Source organism: Cynocephalus volans, chromosome 1 (genome assembly GCF_027409185.1).
Source record: "Cynocephalus volans isolate mCynVol1 chromosome 1, mCynVol1.pri, whole genome shotgun sequence".
Classification (NCBI taxonomy): Eukaryota; Metazoa; Chordata; class Mammalia; order Dermoptera; family Cynocephalidae; genus Cynocephalus; species Cynocephalus volans.
Window position 1 is genome coordinate 124771874 of NC_084460.1, and position 13509 is coordinate 124785382.

At 43.8% G+C, this 13509-nt stretch overlaps 1 protein-coding gene across 1 annotated transcript in view; it reads left to right on the top strand.

Annotated features, from left to right (window-relative positions):
• FSTL1 (follistatin like 1) overlaps window positions 1–12098 on the top strand; it is a 52169-nt gene extending 40071 nt beyond the window's left edge. The window contains exons 7-11 of the mRNA XM_063094876.1: window positions 2564–2682; window positions 3975–4087; window positions 4408–4518; window positions 6870–6946; window positions 9348–12098. Of these exons, the coding sequence (XP_062950946.1) occupies window positions 2564–2682; window positions 3975–4087; window positions 4408–4518; window positions 6870–6946; window positions 9348–9392 (465 nt within the window). The 3' untranslated portion in view covers window positions 9393–12098. The remainder of the gene's footprint in view (window positions 1–2563; window positions 2683–3974; window positions 4088–4407; window positions 4519–6869; window positions 6947–9347) is intronic.
• Window positions 12099–13509: the final 1411 nt, after the last annotated feature.

The window sequence follows — 13509 nt, forward strand, 5'->3', positions numbered from 1 at the left end:
AAAACTGCAGGCCCCCTGAGGAAGTAGCTCTTCTCTAGGGGATTTTCACTCCCAACTAAGAAAGCTTGATTGTGACTGACAAACACAAAGTTCCCTCCTCCCAGGCTCTCTGGCAGTGTCTTCCAGGAGAAAATAGGGGTCTCACTTTCTAGTTTTTGATGATTATCAGAGTCCTATGCGGTGCTGTCTTCACTAGATAAACAGCTGCTTGTTGGTGAGAGTTCTCATATCTCAAAGATACTATTTCTGAACCAGCGAATTGCTCTCCAACCCAGCTGTCATTCCTTACACTGAAATTAGTTGAAAACAAATCTAATCAGAATTTGGTTAAGGCCAAAATCTGACTTTAGCTAAACTGGTGATTCAGCCACTCCTTTTCAGGTGAAAGCATAACAGAATGAAGAAGAGAAGACCCCTAGAAAGAGCCGCCCATGCCCATGTCAGTCACGCCCTGTGACTCCAGGTGCCCAGTGCTGGTACTGGAACCAGCCTCTTAAATGCCTTGCCCTGGTATCATGTCCCCCATCTCCCCAGCTGCTGCACGTGAGTGAGTGCCTGGCTCAGCCCATCTCCTCTGAACAGTCTCCAAATTTAGGATAATGAGCCTCAAGCTTGAGTCTTCTAACATACATCTTCCTGCCTTTGCACAACCCTACAGTTACATAGAAGAAAAGTGTTGTTATCTCAAATACAGAGCTGGGAAGTATAGGCAAACAGAGGTACTATGCCTTGTCACTGTTGGCCGAGTGAATTAGGTTGGTTCAGGTTCCTAGGTCATGACCCCGTAGGCATTCCAGGCTGTTTCTGGGGCATGTACCAGACTTCTGTGTTCCTGTAGATTCCACAAACTGATCTGGCCTGTCAAGGCCTAACTGGGTCCTCAGGAGATAAGATTCAGACAGGCTGGGGACTCCCCTCAGCTTCAGGCCTAGGTTCTGGTCTCACTGAACTTGAAGTGTGCGCACACAGCATTGCCTTTTGAGAACTTCCTGGAGTATAGATGCCAGGTTAAGGGGGCCCATCGGGGCCCTCTGGTACTGGGTCTGCAGTCAATGCTAGACTGTTCCCCTCCTTACACTCATTCTGTGTCAGGCCCTGATGACATTGCAGTCTCTGAGGGTTGCTTCTGCCTGCCCAGCACCTGCAACATTTGGACTCAAGAAAGTCCTATTCTACTAAGAAATGGCCCCTGGCTAACCTTATTTAATTACTCTCCATTAATTAATTAAGACCTCAGAAAGTGAACACTTAGGAAAGTTTCCTGAGGGCCAATGTATAGTGAATAAAGAACATCTGAGACCTATTTCTGGGAATTAGGGCAAGAACGATAAATAGGCATTAAGTGAGGGCCTCAGAGTTGTTTTAAATAAGCCTGTCATACATGCCATGGGAATATTTAAAGCCTTAGAGAGGAATACACGTGACACATGGCAGTCATAAAAGGAGAGTCAGTAGCTCTATCCTTCCCTTCTACCTGGAAACTGGACAGACTTTTCTTCCAGAATCCCTTGCAGCACCTGGGAAGCCACCTTGAAAGTAACATGGGGATGCCAATCATCTCCCGAGGCAGCAGCATGACACAACCGAGGGAAAGAATTGGGGGGGGGGGGCGGAAATGCTGTTGGAACTAGTTAGGAAAGCAGCAGTATCCAACTTGGAATTTGATCAGAGTATTGAAATTGACACCCTCCTCCTGCAGCTAGGGCCTGGGTATCTTGAATGGTCTCAGGTGGTTGTGGGCTCGGTTTAGCATCTTGCCATGAAGGGAACAATGCCTGAGCTCAGTGCACCCTCACTTCATGCTTGTGAGATGTCAGTGGGGTCATCAGGACAGTCCACACTGCATAGTCTGAGGACCTGTGCACATGTCTGCAGTGGGGTAGGGGCTTTGCACCATCCTGCCTGCAGCTTACTGATTTGGGGACTTTGCCTGCAAATTCTTGCTGTTATTTCCAGTTATGGGTACCAGTTTGGAAGTTTAGCACTGAACACAAGGCAGGGAAGCTGGAAGTCAAGAGCAACATATGATCCTTTGATTACAAAATGAGCTCAGAGGGTCACCTGCATTGTGGTTCCCGAACATCTGTTAGAAACACATATCTTAGGCGCCACTGCAGAGATTCTGATTCACAGCGTGCAACTTTGCACTCTGCCATTACATGTTCATCAGGGTATGAGGACATGGTGTAGTATCTGTCTGAACCCAAGGGTAAAGTCAAGAATGTCTGCAGGACAATGTCCGGGATGGGGCTACAGAGCACTCTTAAGCACTCTGGGCTTCTGGGGCAGCTCACCACTGTTCCGGCTGCCCTCCTGAGCAGGATCTGGGTTTGAAAGGCCTTTGGTGGCCTCTACCCAGGCACTGTCACTCTCTCACCTTGGGGACTAGGGCCTTCTCTGGGTGCCCCAGGAATTCAAGCTTTTGTTGCTGTAGCTGAGGCCAGGGCAGGTTAGGAATGTGTCAAGAAAGATATGAACCAGAAATGGGTTAGGCCGAAGGAGGCAGTGATGGAACTGGGGTTCTACAAAAAGTTCCTGAAAGATCTCTTCATGCCCTTTCTAGAACTTTGATAATGGCGACTCTCGCTTGGACTCCAGTGAATTCCTGAAATTTGTGGAGCAGAATGAAACTGCCATCAACATCACCACCTATGCAGATCAGGAGAACAACAAGCTGCTTAGGTGAGAGGAGTGAGGGGTCGGGGAGTGGCCCACAAGGGGAAGGCTGCCTAGGAGGGGGGATTTAAACCCCTTCCTACCTGCAAAAGAGCCACCAGTGCCAACACGAAGTCAAGAGCAAAATAGGAATTCTTTCCTATTCTGTGAACATTATGAACTAACATTGAACATCTCTGGTATCTGACCAAACAGTTATTGGGTTTGGTCAGAACTTGCAAGGAATAGAAGAATGTAATTTTAAATTAAATTGTCAAGGTCACATCAGAGCAAAGTTGTTTCTGAATGCTGTGGGTGATGTTTTAGTGGCTAACTCTCCAAAGCCATTACATTAATGTATTATTTAACTGTATATCTAAAATAGCTTTAGTTCTGATTGTTATGAATCAGTACTATTTCATGTAGATTGCCCTATTTGTTACAAATGTATGTCCCTTTTCTTTTCTGATATTCTAAAATTAATAAAAATTAACCCCTAAGAAACTTTTGGTGTAGTTCCAGTATATCAGTAAGAATTAAAAATAGGAAAAGCACCTCTTTTGTTCAGAAAAAGCACAACTGCTGGAAGGATTCTTCCTTAATAATAGTCCATGTCCTTAAAGTAGGATCTAAAAAGCCTTCATATTTTGGTAACCTGAAATCAGATGTTTTACGATTTAAACATTTGATCCCCATAACATCCCAGTGAAGGAGTGCTTCTTGTCCTCCTTTCACAGATGAGAAAACAGGCTCAGCAAGGTTGAATAACTGGCTCAAGACCATTTGGGGAGTGAATGAGCCAGGGCCCAAATCCAGGCCAAGGGGGAGTGATGGGGTGATGTTCTATAAAACTTTTCTGGAAGGTCTCTTTCTAGAATGGTGATAGTAGTGATTCTTGCTTGACTTCCATGTTCTTTCAAATCCCATATTCCTTTTATATCATCTGTCACGTGTCTTCTGTTTTGATTTTCCTAGTTTGGTTGACTTGACACATACCATGGTGAAAGGCAGTTGCTAGTGGAAGGTGTGCAGGTAGTGAAAACATTTGTCAATCAAGGTGTACGAAACCATTTACAAAACTTTAGTCTTGAGGGGAACATTTGAACAGCTTGAGTGATCTGACATCCAGTATAACAAACTAAAGGTTAAACACTTGCAGGAGTCGGGATGGATAATGGTTGTGGCAGAGCAATATAAACAGAAACTTTCTCAGTTAATAATCATCTTCTTGGCCTCCTGTGTGACCCTGATGCTTACCTCCTTTCTTTGGGAGTGAAGCTGAGGTCTTGCTGACACATTTCTCCTGTGTTTTGTTTCAGAGGACTCTGTGTCGATGCTCTCATTGAACTGTCTGATGAAAATGCTGACTGGAAACTCAGCTTCCAGGAGTTCCTCAAGTGCCTCAACCCATCTTTCAACCCTCCTGAGAAGAGTATGCCTAACCTAAGCAATAAGAGTTGTAGGGGATGGAGGCATTTTTGTGGGGCTAAGATAGAGAGGATTGGTGGACCTCTCCAGACCCAGCTGAAAAAATCCCCTTCCACGATTCTAGACTGGGCCCCAGCCTATTATCTCCATGGTGAGGTTAGGGTCCAGAAATCTTTAGGTTGATGATGGCGTTTACTCAGATATGGTGCCTCTGAGGGATGGGCAGGTCTTGTGTGGGAAAAGAGTAAGGTACACAGACTGTAGCAGAGACGCCCTGTTCTACCCTCACAGCCAAACTGTTGCCCCTTATTTCTGGTCCAACAGAGTGTGCCCTGGAGGATGAAACATATGCAGATGGAGCTGAGACCGAGGTGGACTGTAACCGCTGTGTCTGTGCCTGTGGAAACTGGGTCTGCACAGCCATGACCTGCGATGGTGAGTTGTGCCCCAGGAAGAGAGAAGGAACAGCAGGAGAGAGCTTCATGAAATCACCATGAGAGAAATCGGGGTGGGGATGATGGAGAAGAGGGCAGCACCTAAGAGAGAGGACCCCAGGAAGCAAGTGGTAGACCCAAACTTATAGTGTCAGAGCTCCCAATGGGCAGCATTGAGGGCAGAGCACTTATCCCAGATGCATTAGGTTTGAAAATCACTCTGGAAGCTTCAAATAAAAGAGGACTAAGACCCACAAGCAAGAGTAGATGTTGATATGAGACTGGAACAATAATAATGAAAGCAAATCAGTGAGAACTGTGTGCCAGGCACTCTTCTAAGTAATTTGCATATTAATGCACTTAACCCTTTTTTGACATCTTAGGAAATACTGTATGTAAAAGACTCAGGTAGTGGGAAGGCAAAAAGACTCCTCCTTGCCACACCCAGCAGAGAAAGGAAAATGTTTTTAGACCCTCTTTTGACCAACAGAATTGGATATTTCTAAAAAAGAGAGAATCGAGCTAGTAGACATGGGCAGAATGGGTTTGGGAGATAAGATAGGGATGTTACAGAGAGGTTGGGGGACGGGGAAAAATGATCAGGGTCCTGGGCTACGGTGATCCCAAAGGTCAAGAAGGACTCTTAAAGTCAAGCCCTAGCAAAGAATCAGGGACATTCAGATTGGAAGCAAGAAAGAGAAGGGTGTTGAAGCCAGGTCTGGAATGAAGAGTCATATTGGGTTTGGGAAGAAAGGTCAGTTGGAACCAGACCTAAAAGTTACGCCAGATGGGGTAAACCTAAAGTTATATCTTAAGAAGTTAACTGAGTCAAGAAAGAGTGGGCCAGTATCTAGGAACATGTTCAGGATGATCAGGTAAGATGGTAAGTGGGAGACAAAGATCAAAAACCTAGGAAGAGGTTCTTCTAGACAACAAGCCCAGAGAACACCAACAGTGCAGATGGAACCCAGTACTGCCCAGGGGATCACTGGTCTACCACTGCCAGGGACCAAGTCAGATTTCAATGTGGGAAGGCAGGAGGCCACCCTAACTCCAGGGATAGGTAAAAGAGTTGGAAGAGTCTGTTTGGAGACTAGAAATTCCTTAAAGTTGCTGGGAGTCAAGACCATACCAGGATTGCCGGACCAAACACACAGTAGCTACTTAAGCCAACAAAAAACATCCCAAGACAGTGGCCCAGCCTGCCTCAACCAGGAAGCATGTTATATTTGTCTTCCCAAAACACCCTTTAGTACTTCTCCACTCCTAACTACTCCTGTTCTGGCTTCATAAAGGTAGTCCTCCATTTCTAAGATGAAGGCAGTTGGCATGCAGCTGGTTTGCAGAAACATAAGCATGATCGTCTGGATCATAAGCCCCATCACATGTGTCAGGCAAAATCCAAATTATCATACATTTCCCATTTCCACGGCCACAGAGCTCAGGACTACTTGTCCTTCTTCCCCTGGATGCCCAAGTTCAGAGCTCTGTGTGGCTTTACAAAGTACAATCCAGACGGTGATGCCTCAGGGGTCTGAGCACGTCTTCATGTGTAGGCCGTGGATCTGAGAGGAAATTGTGGAGGGGCATCAAGATGTGAAGCCAGGTAGAGCCTGAGCTAAGGGAAACTGCTATGAGGGCCAGGTGGACATCAGGGTCTAGAAGGCATGTTCTCGCAGTGTTTCCTAATGGTAAATGCTGCGCTTCATAAACAGATTCTGGGCTCCATCCCAAGCCTTCTGAATCACAATCTGCAAAAGATCAGCTTGGGAACCTGTGTAATTTTTGTTTTTGTTTTTGTTTGTCACTGTGCAAGTTTGGGAAACATTGCTAGATAGAGTAGTTGTCTACCTCGGCTACACATCGGACTCACCTAGGGAGACTTAAAAAAAAAATACTGGTGTCCAGGCCCCACTTCACATCAATGAAATTGGAATCTCTGAAGGTGGAACCTAGGTAATTATGTTTTTAAACATTCTCCAGTACATTTTGAGGGTATGTGAATGGCTGAGAATTACCACCTCAAAGGAATTTCCTGAATCAGGATCCAGGTTTCCACCATACCTTTTTCTGCAGGGCCAGCCCCTGGCAATGATGAGCTGAGCAATTGAAAGAGACACAAGAAACAGAATCCAGAGACGAGTGGGGATAGATTGTTTTGTTCATAGTGTTACTTTGGAGGTGTCACTTACACAGGGACTCTTCATGCTTTCATGATAAGAGAAATGTGGGGTAATTCCCCTCTCTTTCCAAGGAGGAAGATGAATTGAGAACCTCTAAGGTAGATCTTGGTGGGGTCCCTCACTGGCATACCATAGCCACCAGTGCTTTGAGCTTTGGTTCTTCTTGCAGGAAAGAATCAAAAAGGGGCCCAGACCCAGACAGAAGAGGAGATGAACAGATATGTCCAGGAGCTCCAAAAGCACCAGGTGAGTGGCAGCCTACCTGCTGGTTCAGGTATAGTACTAGGCACTATTTCACTCAGACACTGCCTAATGCCCCAGAGACCAAGGCAACATGCTGTGTTCAATACAATAGGTCCTAAATGATACCCCTCACCTAAACTATCAAACTATGACACAGACATTTCCCTGATGGAATCCTCGCAGAGTCCAGCTGGTCCCAGCAGATGTAGGTTACAGCCTGAGGAGTGGCTGTACAAGTAAGAATCAGCCAGGTGGTGATTTGCAAATCAGGTGGAAGGGATTTGCAAATGAGTGTGGTCTAAAGAAGCATTCGTCCTTCCTGTCATGACCAGTGCCAAGACCCAAAGACTCTAAGCTCCTTGACAGGAGGCTCTATAACTTGCTCACCATTGTACGCTTGCATCTAGCACAGGGCCTGGTATGTAGTTGACACTCAATGAGCGTGAAATTAGTGAATTTGGACCACAGCAGAATGGATTTGGGTTAAATGCATATCTGGCTAGAAAATAGCCTGAAATTGACAAAAGATTCTCCTTCCTGGAGACCCAAAAATATAAGAATACTGTTAGGTTCTATGTCATTAAGTTGAAGGCCTCCTTAGGGAAAAGGTTCTTAACAGAATAGTGAATCTACTGACTTATTATGGAAACATTGGACTCTGGGCCCACCTTGCCACTGGCTTATCATGTGGTCTTAACAGTTATTGTATTACCAGGTCTAGTAGTACAAGCCTTCTCTCTGACGTAAGTTTGTAAGGAAAACAATGGCCACAAGAACTGCTAAACTATTGAGATAAAATATTTGACATGAGTAAAAAGAACTATTAATATTAGTAGTAATAGCTCATGTTTATTAATTGTTCTTTATGTGCATTCTGTCATTGTCACTGATAGTGCAGAAATCACATATCAGTTATTTAAGCAGAAGTTTCTACTCTTGTTTTCCGAAATTTCACTAGTCTTGAGTCCCAAATGAAGTCAGTCTCATAAAAGGAAAACAGAAAAAACTTCATAGGAATTACCTTCATGTAGGGTATAGAAATTACCAGACAGTGGGAAGTGAATTATAATAGCAAACATTCTTACCTGTCTCTGTTTTATGTGAGTTCCCTTAGAAGCAGATGCTGAGACATGGACTCAAATACAAATAGTTTATTTGGGAGGCAATCGCAGGAAACACTAGAAAGGGAGCTGGGACATGAGTCCAGGAAGAGAAGGAAACAAGAGTGTGTATCCAGGCATGTTACCACCGAAGGCAAGTGGATCTTAATCCACTTTGGGAACAGAGTTCCTGTGCCTGAGACAGGAGGGAGCTGGGGTATTTCTACAAAAACTCCCATCAACCATTGGCCAAGAGCTGCTATGAAGAAACATTAATTCCCTGGCATTTCTGGCCTGCCAGCATGTGTGGGCAGAGTGGGCTCCAGTAGCCAGAGAAAGCCCTCAGGCAAAGAGATGCAGGTGCTGGCAGTAAGATGTCATGCCAGTGTACACCAGAACACTAAACACGGGGCTACAGGGGGAGCACCAGTAGTGTCTGCTAGATACCAGGCACTGTTGTCAGGGGTGTTTTTTTTTTTCTATTTAATTTTTTTAAATTGAGATATAATTCATATACCATAAAATTCACCCCTTTTACGGGTAGTCAGAGTTTTCAGTATATTCATAAGATTGTCAACCGTCACCACCATCTAATTTCAGAACATTTTCATCAACCCCAAAAGAAACCCCATACCCGTTGGAGATCACTCCCCGTTCTCCTCTCCCTCTCAGCAGTCCTGCTAGTTATCCAGCGTCCCTCAGTGGACGTGAAGGGCTATCTCACTGTGGTTTTGATTTGCATTCCCTAGTGACTAATGATGTCGAGCATCTTATGCCCTTATTGGCCATTTGTATATATTCTTTGGAGAAATGTGCCACACACTGTTGTAAGAGCTAGTACTTTATCACCCTCATTTTGCAGTTGAAGACATTGAGACACAGAAGTTTCCATAATATGCCCAAGGTCACCCAGAAAGTAGCGCAGCCATGATTCAAGCTCAAGCACTTCACCTCCAGAGCCTGTTGCTCCTATTTCTCTGTACTTGTTGGATTCAGAACATCTTGTAGCATTTCCATTTAGTATCCTTTTCTTCTTAAAATGGGGACGATAATGTCTGATCTGTTTGTTTCATAGTTCAGATGGGTCAGCTCTTAATGACTAAGCCCCTACATGACCATTTCATGAATAGTACATGGTCCTTGCCCTTGAGGAGTTCATCATCCATGGAAGAGCCTATAGTAAATAAAACTAACATTCAGTATAACCTTTTATCTCTCAGAGCTATATAAAGTCTTGAGGACTAGATAAATGCCAACAATTTCTTAATTTTTTCACAATGCTTATTTTCTCTTGAATTTCAAAGGAAACAGCTGAAAAGACCAAGAGGGTGAGCACCAAAGAGATCTAAGGAGAAGGCAATGTAGGAACAGTGTCTGGAGCCCAGCACCTTCTCTTCCACTCCAGTGCTGAGTCCAGTATACACGAATGTCTGCTACAATCGCCAAATCACCAGTATTTGCTTATATAGCAATGAGTTTTGTTTTGTTTGTTTGTTTTGCAATAAAGGTATGGGGATGGCTGGCTAGGAGGGGAAGGGCCATAGCCTTCATTTCTAGGAGTGCTTTGAGAGAATCTGTAAATGATGCTCTGGGGCTGGAGACAAGTAAGGAAACTGCATCCAGGTTGGGAGAGGAGTGGACCCACATCAGAACCCCTTCTGAGTCCACTGCAGCTGTCAGCAGGCTGCAGGGAGTGCATGCAGTACCAGAGAGAACTTAGCAGCCTGTCCCTGGAGGAAGGGTTTGGGAAGCTCAAAGGGGAGGACCACATCCTCTTTCTGGCTCCTTCCCATTGCCATCAGCATGACAGACCTCCAGCATCTGTGCTTCTCCTCTTGGTCCCAGCCACTGCCTGTAGATACACAGCAATCCTGCTAGTTATCCAGTGTCCCTCAGACTTGGATGGAGTTTCTGGGAGACTGTGCCCAAATGATGCAGATACTTGTATACTTCAAGCCCCTTAGAGACCTAACCAAATTTTTAAAATACTTTTTACCAAAGGTGCTATTTCTCTGTAAAACACTTTTTTTTTTTTTTTTTGGCAAGTTGACTTAATTCTTCAATTATTATCATTATGTTATTGTTGTTTTTTAATATTTTATTTTCTCAACTAGATATTAAGCTTTTGTAATTATTTTTCAGTAGTCCTACCATTTCAGAGGTGGAAGGAATTTGGGGTTCCTCCTGATGCAGGGACCTCTGTAATGCAGATGCTTGTGTACTTCAAGCCCCCCACCCTGCTACATACTAGATGCAGCCCAGAGTTGGGCACCCCCTGCCTTCCAGCAGGTCAACTGTCTGCCAGACGAGTGGGGGGTACCTCAGACAGAAGCCAGGGGAAGAACAAGCATCTTCATACAAAGCTTTCAGAATCCAAAAAATTAATTTGTTTTCATTTATTCTGAGAAGTTCAGGCAAATCAATATGCCAAAGGATGGAGACGAATGCAGCTAAGCAGGGCTCAGGATATCCTAGTCTGCGTATATGCTTCTTGATCTACCACTAACTAGAAGAGTGACTTTGGCCCTGTCTCCTCCTATTTCTGGGCCTTGGTTTCCTCGGTGAGCTGGTGAGAAATGTAGTAACCTTTTGATTTGATAAATTAAAAAATCTGTGGTTCTAATAATTGGTCCAGAGGAAGACAGGGTTCCTGTGATTTTCCTTCTTCTCCTTAGGTTAAATGAAATCTTGTTATAACAAGAGGAGTCAGACAGCCAAGACAAGATGAACTAACCTGACCTCAGTCTGAATGACCCCCGCAGGTTGTGCTGTGATGTAGATAGAGCCCTCATGGGTAAAACCTGCCCCAGAAGAGAACGGGGAGAAGAAGCACCCCACTTTGTTTTCATGTTTGCGTTTCATGTTTAACCTCTTATTGGAAAGAGAAATAGCTTTCCCTTTAGAGATGAGGACAAAAGATGGTTTCAAATTCAAGAGGAGAGAAAAATGGAGATTGAATCTTAAAACTGACTTGGGGAGAAGTCAGTTGTTCACAGTCAGTCCTATGTCTTTTGGCCTCTAATTATTAACCCCACTCACTACCATGTTTAAGATGCATTTGGAGTAACAAAGATTAAGAACTTGACATAAGTCTCATTTGCAGAAATCAGATTAAAGACCATCAGAGGGAAGTTATTTAGGTTGTACTGCACAGGCAACTATGAGAAACTGTTGTACTAAAAATAGAATTTCTTCTAAATAGTTTTCCTTGTTCTCATTTGAAAGGAGAAAGTTCCACTTAGTTTAGAATTCTGAGCTTTTACGTATCACCCCATTTAAAAACTCTTTGAACCCCTCTTGTGCAGTCTGAAATGCAGCTCCCTGTCCAAGTGCCTCAGGAAACTCACAGCAGTACGCCTTAATCAAAAGAAGTTTTGCCAGCCCTTGGACACTATGGACAAGGGCAGGACTACCAGTTTGTTTAAAGCAAGAAGCCACAGTGTCTCTTCACTAGTTACTTTTAGAACAGTGGTTATCCAAGACTAGCCTATCTTGCAACATGGAATTCCCAAGAGAAAATCCACATTCCTCTTGAGTTCTGCTGCTTCTGTGTAAATAGGGCAGCTGTGTCTGTGCTATAGAATCACGTGATCTGAGGACTATTCATGGAAAGCTGCTAAATAGCCTAGTTTGGGGAGTCTTGCATAGAACTTTGCATGGAGCAAACAGGATTAAGTCGGGTTCAGTTCCTTCAGCCCTCTAAAAGCATAGGGCTTAGACTGCAAGCTTCCTTGGGCTTTCTCTGTGTCTGTAGTTTTATAAATATTATAGCATCTGTTAAGATCCAGTGTCCAGGGAAATTTCCACATGCCATGACTCTGGAGTCTATCACTGTTTTTGGAAAGCAGGGCTCCTTCACCTGCTGATAAGCCCATGTGGACCAGTCTGAATGTCTTTTATTTACACCTATGTTTTTAAATAGTCAAACTTCAAGAAGCAATTTGAACAAGTTTCTGTTGCCTATGTGTTTGTGAAAATGTACTTGTATTTAGTAGGCTTCCATATTGCATTTAACTTGTTTGTAACTCCTGATTTCTTTTTTTTTCCCAGATACTATTGACAAATAAAAAAATTAAACTAATAGTTCTATTGGTTTTCTTCCCCCCAGTTAAGGCCAAATCAAATTGTGAGAACATTAACCATTTATCTCATAAAAGTGGATTTGTGTTTCATGATCACAAAAGGGTGCTAAAGAGTTTCTTCTAAAAAAATCTCAGGATTGCAGCTCAAAGGAAAAGTTTTCTCAGAGGCCGGTAGAACAAGTTTCTTTAAAAGGATCATGAGGGCCGACCCCGTGGTGCACTCGGGAGAGTGCCGCGCTGGGAGTGCAGCAGTGCTCCCGCCGCAGGTTCGGATCCTACATAAGGATGGCCGGTGCGCTCACTGGCTGAGCACAGTGCGGCCAGTCACAAAAAGACAATCAATCAATCAATCAATCAATCAATCAATAAAATTTCTCTCTTAAAATAAAAAATAAATAAATAAATAAAATTAAAAAAATAAAAGGATCATGAATGGTGGGTCAGGTAGGGGATGATGAGAAGTCAGGGAGTGTCTTAGTGCATTCGGGCTGCTGTGACTAAATACCTTAGACTGGTTAATTATAAACAACAGAAATACATTGCTCACGGTTCTGGAGACTGGGAAGTCTAAGATCAAGATGCCAGCGGCTTTGGTTTCTGGTGAGGACTCACTGCTTCAAAGATGGCACCTTGCTGCTACATCCTCACATGGTGGAAGTGGTGAACAAACTCTCTTCAGCTTCTTTTATAAGGGCACTAATCCTGTTCATGAGGGTGAAGCTCATATGACCTAATCATCTCCCACAGTCCCTACCTCTTAATACTATTGAATTGGGGATTAGGTTTCAACACGAATTTTGGGGGGACACAAACATTCAGACCATAACAGAGAGCATTCCTGTATTGGGAGGAGGCTAAACAAAATGACTTCCATAGCCCCCATGGATCTTGAGTGTGGAATGGCATCCAGTGAGGCTGGTGGCAGGTAAACCTGTGAGAAGCCAAATCAACATGGGCAGGTGAAACAGGGAACATGGAATCATTGCCAAGGTACGGGTTGGGTAATCTTAATGGCTTTTCCTTGATACACACATCCCATGGAGATAAACATTCCCAAGTGGACTGACTGTTGGCTGATTAAGACTAAGACCATCTGTGGAGTCATGACCAATACTTGCTTTCCAACTTGCCATTTTTTATAGGTGTCATGCACTCCCTCCCTCCAATAATTCTGTCTTCAAAAAGAACATATTACAGTTGATGAAGTTTAATTTTCTTCATTTCATTCACGTATAGAAGTCTTGCTTCCCTAAAATTATAACCATGTCGCCTTGATTGGATTTGGGGTGTTATGTAAATGCCAATCAAATATTAAAAGGCAATCTCTTTGGTTATGTCATTGCTACATATTACTGATCTCATCACAGTTTAGTTCTTCAAATTT